The 9,834-nt window shown below is 42.1% G+C and overlaps 1 protein-coding gene across 2 annotated transcripts in view; it reads left to right on the top strand.

The window, feature by feature from the left end:
- Positions 1-1,799: 1,799 nt before the first annotated feature.
- Positions 1,800-9,834, top strand: part of LOC143808686 (cytochrome P450 2K1-like) — a 154,046-nt gene continuing 146,011 nt past the window's right edge. For both annotated transcript variants that reach the window (XR_013221996.1, XM_077291596.1), the window contains exons 1-2: positions 1,800-1,928; positions 2,209-2,405. Coding sequence is in view for 1 of the 2 variants with exons in the window: in XM_077291596.1 (XP_077147711.1) it covers positions 2,226-2,405 (180 nt within the window). In the remaining variant the exon portion in view is untranslated. The remainder of the gene's footprint in view (positions 1,929-2,208; positions 2,406-9,834) is intronic.

Below are 9,834 nucleotides of genomic sequence, written 5' to 3'. Positions count from 1 at the left end.
TCGACCCATTTACCCCTTGTACGGCTACTGGTTGAGCAAGCATCACCAGGGGTATTGCGTGATGTTGGGCGAAGGCAGAAGACATAAAATTGCCCTCCGCCCCAGAATCCACGCAGAGCTCTACCGAATGAGTGTATGAGCCTATTGTAATTGACCCCTTAAGGGACAATTTGAAGGCAAACGTTGCCGTGTCTAGTGTACCTCCACCTACTACCACTAGACGCTGACATTTCCCGAACCACTGGGAACATCTGGTGGCAAGATGTACTGACTGCTGGCAAACATGACAGACCTTGAGTGCACGAGCGGTCTGGAACTTAGATCAAGCTCGTGACACTTACATGGCCTCATGTGACTCAGGGGCCTGGACCGGAGATTCCAAAGGTTTGGCGAAGGTGGGAGCCAGCTGAAACCTCTGCCTACACTGGGCTCACTCTAACATCTGCTCATTAAAACTGAGGTCAATACGATTGGACACAGCTAGTAGCTCCTCCCGTGTGGCGGGAATCTCCCTATGGGACCCACGAATTAGCCCTAAAAAGGACTGTTGGTTTATCATGAGTTGTGGATTTAAGAGTTGCAGACCTACACTAACTATAAAAATCACTATTCTGACCCTATCTCGACAGCAGCTCTCCCTACTCTCACTGAATCCGGAGCTGAATGCGGCGAGCAGGGCAACACCAGGTCTCTTATACTCGGGATGATGCTGTGCGGCCAAGTCAATCACTGCATGACCACAACAAAGATGGCTGCGAAGTTTCATGGCCTGGCAGACAATCCCTGCAGCGTGATTGTGTCTCTGGATTCTGCCAAAAATGCTGGGTGGAGACACCAGTTACCACCAAATAATTCCGGAAATGTTCGGTGCTCGCCGAGTACACCGAGCAGAGTGATACTCGGGTGAGTAACGAGTAGTGGTGAGCTCGTTCGCTCATCACTTATACTGTATGCACCCATAGACTTGTATGGGTGTACCGTCATCCAAATTTGGGAGCCACTCACATAATTTTACATTTTTTTTTCTTTTCTAATCAAAAATATCAGCAGGGTCACGGGGCACAGGCACAGTCACACAATGCTGTATGTCCCAATTTTTAAGGACAAAGAGGGACGTATATTGTCATTTTTCACCTATTTAACTCCCTTAGTGTTCTCACCCACAAACTGTACAGAAAAGGCTGCATCGAAGAGATACACTCCTATTTAATTGATATGAATGTGGGCTGCTTTGGCTTGTGTGCCAGGGCTGATTTTCAGTCCCAGTCCGGCCCTGGTCAGACAGGTTCCCTGTAAGTAGATCACATAGTGCCCAATGAAAAGCCCCACCAGCTATAAAGGCCAGGGTACACATTAGATTAAAGTCAGCTGAACACTCTTTTATCAGTGTGATTGACTGACCATCAATGAAGGCCGGAAGAGTGCCATTCAACAGCTGATTTGGGGGAAGAGAAGGATCCAGAAATTTGAAGTTTAACATGCTGCCCTTTTTGTTTTCTTTTGTGATAAGTCTTCCCCGGAGGTGTCTGACAGCAACTTGTTCCTCCCTCCCCATTGGTTGTGCCATTCATATATGTGGAGAATAGCAATCTGCCGAGCTTACGATCAGCCAACAGCTACCACATGTATATAACCAGCTCCAGCTGCAGGAGAACATAGACCACCGATTTTGAAAATCTTCACCACTCGTCTGTGCTATTCATGGACATGTTGGGTCCTCCAGTCAGTTAGATTTAATTTGTAGCTGAACTCTCTTACTGGAAAACTTTGCTCCGTGTCACAGCAAATCTCAAAGAAAACAATTTCTTGGCCCGGATATCTGGGCGGGTTGTAAATATCACGTTACATTTTCAGTGTTATATAATGTGAATCAGAACTGCAAAATCACACAGAAGAGAAGGATCAGTCGGGGACATTTCATTAACAAAGTAAGTATAAATGCTGAGGGATAGAAGAATAATACTGAGAATATAGAAGGATTTTAGGTAAGGTACGATAGGTGTATAGATATTCTGTGGAAAGAAAGAAAAAAAGAAAGAAAGAAAGAAAGAAAGAAAGAAAGAAAGAAAGAAAGAAAGAAAGAAAGAAAGAAAGAAAGAAAGAAAAAGAAAGAAAGAAAGAAAGTCATGCAATACATAAATAAATAAAGATAGGATAATGTTTATAGATGTTTGCACATTTATATGCTTCTCTTTTGTCTATCTACAGAAACCCTTCCTGGCATTATGATCCCATCTGATCCCATCACATTGGTTCTGTCTGTTATTTTATGTCTTTTTTTTGTCTTGTTTTTCTTTGGATGGAAAAAAAATGCTTATAATTTGCCCCCCGGACCTCGACCGCTACCAATCATTGGAAATCTGCACATTCTCGATATGAAGAGACCATATCTGACAATGCATGAGGTAACATTCAGTTATTTGACTTTTTATCCTAAATGGTTATGATTCTGTTGCCTGGAAGGAATGGGAATATAATAAGCCACATAATGAAGAGAGTAAATATTTAGAAGGTTTTGTTTACTGTAGACTTCCTTCATACAGTTTGCTTGGATTTTTTTGGTTTGAATATATACTATATATGTATATAAATGCAGTGTGTATGGAAAGTATTCAGACCCCTTTACATTTTTCATTCTTTGTTTCAATGCAGTCATTTGGTAAATTCAAAAAAGTTCATTTTTTCTCATTAATGTACACTCTGCACCCCATCTTGACTGAAAAAAAAACACAGAAATGTAGAATTTTTTGCAAATTTAATGAAAAAAAGATAAAATGAAATATCACATGGTCATAAGTATTCAGACCCTTTGCTCAGACACTCATATTTAAGTCACATGCTGTCCATTTCCTTGTGATCCTCCTTGAGATGGTTCTACTCCTTCTTTGGAGTTCAGATGTGTTTAATTAAACTAATAGGACTTGATTTGAAAAGGCGCACACCTGTCTATATAAGACCTCACAGCTCACAGTGCATGTCAGACCAACGAGAACATGATGTCAAAGGAACTGGCCAAGGTTACAACAGAATTTCTGCAGTACTCAAGGTTCCTAATAGCACAGTGGCCTCCTTCCATCCTTAAATGGAAGAAGCTTGAGACCAACAGAAGTCTTCCTAGACCTGGCCGTCCAGCCAAGCTAAGCAATCATGGGAGAAGAGCCTTGGTGACAGATGTAAAGAAGAACCTCAAGATAACTGTGGCTGAGCTCCAGAGATGCAGTAAAGAGATAGGTGAAAGTTCCACAAAGTCAACTATCACTGCAGCCCTCCACCAGTTGGGCCTTTATGGCAGAGTGGTCCGGCGGAAGCCTCTCCTCAGTGCAAGGCATATGAAAGCCCACTTAGAGTTTGCTAAAAAAACACATGAAGGACTGCCAGGCTATGAGAAATGAGATTCTCTGGTCTGATGAGACGAAGATAGACCTTGTTGGTGATAATTCTAAGTGGAATGTGTGGAGAAAACCAGGCACTGCTCATCACATGCCTAATACAATCCCAACAGTGAAACATGGTGGTGGCAGCATCATGGAGGTGTATTTCAGCTGCAGGGACAGGATGACTAGTTGTAATTGAAGGAAACATGAATGCAGCCAAATACAGAGATATCCTGGATGAAAACCAATTCCAGAGTGCTCTGGACCTCAGACTTGGCCGAAGGTTCACCTTCCAACAAGACAATGACCCTGAGCACACAGCTAAAATAGCAAAGGAGTGGCTTCAGAACAACTCTGTGACCATTCTGGACCGGCCCAGCCAGAGCCCTAACCTGAACCCAACTGACCATCTCTGGAGAGACCTGAAAATGGCTGTCCATCAATGCTCACCATCCAACCTGATGGTACTGGAGAGGATCTGCAAGGAAGAATGGCAGAGGATCCCCAAATCCAGGTGTGAAAAACTTGTTGCATCATTCCCAAGAAGACTCATGACTGTACTAGCTCAAAAGGTGCTTCTACTCAATACAGAGCAAAGGGTCTGAATACTTATGACCATGTGAAAGTTCAGTTTTCTTTGTTAATAAATTTGCAAAAATTTCTACATTTCTTTTTTTTTCAGTCAGGATGGGGTGCAGAGTGTACATTAATAAGAAAAATGTGAACTTTTTTGAATTTACAAAATGGCTGCAATGGAACAAAGAGTGAAAAATTTAAAGGGGCATGAATACTTTTTGTACCCACTGTTGAATATATACAGTTTATACAGTGTATATATATATATAGTATATAAGTGTGTTCACACATTTTTTGAGTCACATAGAGAAGCAAAAAGAATGGTCACAACTAGAGCACAATGCATTTTAAAAAAAAACTGTGTGCATCTCCCCCAAAAAATGGGAATAAATGGTGATATCAACTTCCTGTTTGTGGCACTTTAGTATATGGGAGGGGGGAAACTTTTCAAGATGGGTGATGACTATGACGGCCATTTCGATGTCTGCCAATTTGGATCCAACTTTATTTTTTCCAATGGGAAGAGGGTCATGTGACACATCAAACTTATTGAGAATTTCACAAGAAAATCAATGGTGTTCTTGGTTTTAACATAACTTTATTCTTTCATGAGTTATTTACAAGTTTATGACCACTTATAAAATGTGTTCAAAGTGCTGCCCATTGTGCTGGATTGTCAATGCAACCTTCTTCTCCCACTCTTGACACACTCTGCAGAAGAATTGCTAGTCTAAGGGGGTCAGATTCCTTGTAGGAATGCTCGGACCTGACACCCATAATGTGGTGCTGCACCATCTTGCTGGAAAAACTCTGGTAACGTGCCATCTTCAGTGCATAAGGAGGGCAACACATCATCATGTAGTAATTTCAGATATCCAGTGGCATTGAGGTTTCCATTAATGAAGAATGGCCCCTTTATCTTTGTACCCCATATGCCACACTATACCATCAATTATGGGTGCCAGGTCCGAGCATTCCTACATGAACAGTTTCCTTGGAAAGTGGATTGGTGATCATGGGCCAGTTCAATGGCCACCAAGGTCTCCAATCTGACCCCTCTTAGACTTTTATCTTTGGGGTCATCTGAAGGCAATTGTGTATGCTGTGAAGATATAATATATATATATATATATATATATATATATATATATATATATATATATATATATATATATATATATATATATATATATATATATATATATATATATATATATATATATATATATATATATATATATATATATATATATAAATAATCAGGGGTGCTACCAATGTGCCCAGCACTGGAGTAGATAAAGCAAAGAAAAGAAGGCACATATAAAGGTACACACACCTGTTATAACCGTGAAAATAGTTTTATTGATACAACACTGAGTGCACAAACATGTATAAAACTTTTAAAAACATTTAAAACAAATACAAATATGGCTGAAAATGGTCATGGTGACACATATATAATAAGACATCTATGTAAACAGTACTCAAAATACTGGCACTGATACAAAACAGAGTACCCAATATAACCACATAATGTATAAGCAAAGACTAAAAAATGGCTTATCTTTATCTAGCAGTTGTGCAACTGGCACAATCCGGGTACAGATAATGTTACATGATAACTTAGCAGTGGCAATAATCTTCATTATTCCGCTGTTGAAGTGTGTCAGTAAGACATTTGAAAAAAATCATAATATGCTATTGGTTTAAAAAATAGCATATCTTTATCTCGCAGTTGTGCAAATGGTGCAATCAGGGTAGAGATAATCGTACGTGACAATTTAGCAAGGGAAAAAAATCTTCATTGCTCCGCATTTGGAGTGTGGCAGCAAGGCTATCTCCAAAAAGAAAACACACATTGCCAGATACAGGAAATTTGTACATAAGACTTTTGTAAGGGTACTTGTGAAAAATAAAACCAGTATTTTCTGGTTTCTTAAGCATTATGCATTCAAGAGGAGAAAGGGTAACGTTAAGGAATGTGAAGGTGCCAGCCAAGGCCGTGTGACAGATCCATAGGTGACTGTATCTCATTCTAGGTTCCTGTCACAAATTTGGTCAGCGCGCTACACCACTAACAAACTCAGACAAGTGCGAGGATGTTGTGGGTTGGATGGCACATAAAGGCTCCAGTGTGCTGACAAGCAGCACCACAAACTCTTCCACACAGTCCAATTTAGTGGCCAAGAGGCTGGGCCACTAAATAATCAACCTGGTCCTTCTTCCTTCCACCACCAAGAGTCCCAGGAGATATATCACCACAATGCAGGCCACTCTGAGGAACTTTTTACATTCCCTTGTAATTGTCAGATCTCTAAATATGCATCATTAAACAGGGTTATGATGAGGTGGAGTGCAGTGATGCCCAAACATTTGAGCACCCACTGCCAGGAGAAAGCCACATTGGGGAAGGTCAGTTGATGTCTGAAGAGGTGGAGGATAATCATGAAGCACAGATGCCATCAGGTCAGCCTAAATCGCAGCTCAGAGGGAGGATCAGATTGAGGAATTGGAAGACGACATGGTCGATGATGAGGGCACTGATCCAACTTGGCACGGTGGCACGCCTAAGGAGCACAGCAGTGCAGAGAGGGATGGATCTGTAACAAAAAACAGGCAAGAAGAGGTAGTGGTTTGCCCAGAGGTAGAACTTGGTCAACTGTTCCACAGAGCCCCCACTCAGATAGATAACAAGCCAAGGGTGCGTTATTCCTCTGCATGGCAGTTTTTTTCTGAAAGTCATTCAGATAAAACAACTGTAATTTGCAGCATCTGCCAAACCAAGCTAAGAAAAAGCAACAACCTGAACTACACCAGCATGCAAAAGCAGATGGCAGCCAAGCACACTAGTAGGTGGTTGGAATGCCTGGGTATCAAATCTCTGTTTGAGGGTGAAACCAGTGCCCATTCCTCTGTGTTACGGCATTCCTAATCTGTTGACCATGAAGAAGGCGCTCATGCCTCCTGCTCACAATCAGCAATTGCACACACACAACAGTCAGCAAACATGTCCATTTTGTTGTCCCAGTGCAGCATTCAGTTATCCCTGTCTCAGCCATTTACTAGAAAACAAAAATATCCAGCCATCCACCCACAGGCCAAAACCATAAACACCCACATTGCCAGATTGCTAGCCCTGGAAATGTTGCCGTTTTGACTTGTGGCAACTGAGTCTTTCCGTGGCCTCTTGGCATTGACAGCCCCAAGATACTTCATTCCCAGCCAGCAGTATTTTTCCCCGTGTGCCGTCCCCACATTACATAAGCATGTGTTACACAATATCAGCCATGCTCTGGCCAACAGAGTCACAGGGAAGGTCCACCTACTGTAACCACAGACATGTGGACAAGTTCTTGTGGACAGGGATGATGCATTTCCCAAATGGCACACAGGGTTAACCTGGTGGAGTCTGGGACAGAGTCAGAGGCTGAGACATCACACATCTTACCCACACCAACAATAACGAATGCAACTTCCATCAGGGTTTCAGTCTCCTCACATTTCACTTCCTTTCTATCCTCCTCCTCCTCAAACTCAGAGGAATTAGCCTCCCCATCTCTCCTCAGATGGGAAATCTGAAGCACTGCCTTGGCGAAGCGGCAGCACGCTCTGCTGAAGCTCATTTGTTTAGGTAATAAAGCCCACAACGCAGCCGAGCTGTTGAAAGAGATAAAAGAACAGAACTATCAGTGGCCATCACTGATGAACCTCCAACCAGGTCTGGTTGTGTGTGATAATCGGCGTAACTTGATGGCGGCTTTAAAGCTCAACAAGTTGGTACATGTTCCATGCATGGCCCTCATGCTGAACTTGGTTGTACAGTGGTTTTTAAAACCATACCCTGATTTGTCGGACCTACTACCCAAGATACACTGTGTCAGCGCACATTTCAAAAAGTCATCTCAGGCTTTCTCTGCAGCAGCACTTTAGTTTGCCCACAAAATTGACCTTCCATATGTTGGCAAGACTTATTCAGCAGCAGAGGGCAGTCATTTAATTCCAGCTTCTCAATGCCTGTCATAGTAAAACTCAGCCCCCACACATAACAACTGCTGAGTGGGTGTGGATCACTGACCTATGTGAGGTTCTTCAAAACTTTGAGTACTGCATCAAGATGGTGAGCTCTGATGACACTATTATGGTCATAACCATCCTGCTGTCTATTAATACGATTGCAGCAGAATCTGAAAGATGAAGCTTTGAATGCCGAGCAGGTGGCTATGGAGCAAGATTGGACAGTGCCTGATACTGCGTGAAAGACATTTTGTCCACCGTTAAATACTGGCTGTGCACCTTTCCTTACTAATGGTACAAGGAGAAATTTGCTTTCCTAATGTCGGAGGCAGATGTACCATTTTCAATGCATGCATGCCAGAGGGCCATAGTGGAAGACTTGCTCAAAAGATTACCCTCAGACAATGCTGGTGGCAGAGGTACCAGCTCTTTTTGCCCAAAGGATTACAGGGGAGAGCCAGAAACACCAGGTGCAATTCAGTGGGGGAAGGGTAAATGTCAACTAAATGGGCCATTTTCATTAGACCATTCCATCAGCAAGGGCTATCTGTGGGTGTAACTATGATGAGGAGGGAAAGTTGACCAAGATGGTGAAGGACTATTTAGGTGACGATAACAGCGTCCTTCAAGCCCAAGCTGCAGATAAACTTTTTACCTCCTATCACAGCTGTTCGATCACGCTGTCTTTTGACAGCATGGGAACCGCAGCTCTCTGACCGGTGGGAATGATTTCACCACCGTTCAGAAGCGCTACGCCGGTGTTTCCCATGCTGTGTGACAGCGTGGGAAACACTGGCTTTTGTGCTGTGCATCTTCGGTTATATTCGGCTATTAAATCGATGAATATTGCAAATTCGGCAATCGTGAGCCAAACCAAATATTGAAATATTTGCTCAACTCCAATTGTGATGTCCACATCACAGTGTCTTTAAGCTGGTCTGATACAGACACCTTGGGTAATTTTTGGAAAACTTTGCACATTGTGCAGTGGTGAAACTAGTACTCACTATCTCTTCCTTTGTAATAACTGCAAAATGTATTGTGAGATTCCCATCATGGTCTCTTTCAGCGTGTATAATTCACCCCCCTTGGAGTAATTTTTGGAAACCTTTGTACATTGTGCAATGGTCAAATTTCTAATCTCAATCTCTATATATTCTATTATTATAATTTTTTTTTATTGTGTTGCTCTTCTCATGGTCTCTTTAAGCATTTATCTGGTAGCCTAATGTTGTTTTTAGGGTCTGCAGTCTGCACAATATTTTGGAAAATAAATGCATTAATATGCTCCACACAATTCTTCATGTTTCAGCCTTGCACAGAATAATATGAGTAATGAAACATGCTTTGTATATATATGCTGCTAGTTCAAAATTCGTACCCACTCATCCCTTTATAAGGGGAAATTTGACATAATACTTTTGTTAGCATACATCCTTTACTGTTCATATACGCAGCACCCCAGTAGGTGGATGGAATGCCTGGGTGCAAAATATGTGTCTGACGGTGAAACCACTGGCCCTTCCCCTGTGTTACGCCATTCCCACTCTGCAGTCCAGGAAGGAGGTGCTGAGGCCTCCTGTCAACAACCTCCAATTGTACAGACACAAAAGACAGCAACCATGTCTAGTTAGTTGTTCCAGCGCAGTGTTAAGTTGTCCCTTGTCAGCATATATGTCTATTCACAAATTGTTAGTTGACTTCCTCAGAAGAAGGCACAAAGCCGAAATGAGCGTAGGGGCTGTGGCACCACAAGTCTCAGGTTAAATTACTACTCTTCTTGAGCTAATTAATACAATGTGAATGGTCTATGATTTACTCATGGGTTTTGGATTTATGGTATTACGTCAGACCTGTGGTTTCACTCTTT

Source organism: Ranitomeya variabilis, chromosome 2, assembly GCF_051348905.1.
Source record: "Ranitomeya variabilis isolate aRanVar5 chromosome 2, aRanVar5.hap1, whole genome shotgun sequence".
Taxonomy (NCBI): domain Eukaryota; kingdom Metazoa; phylum Chordata; class Amphibia; order Anura; family Dendrobatidae; genus Ranitomeya; species Ranitomeya variabilis.
Note: the sequence above shows the minus strand (reverse complement) of the source record. Positions and strands in the feature narration are given on the sequence as shown.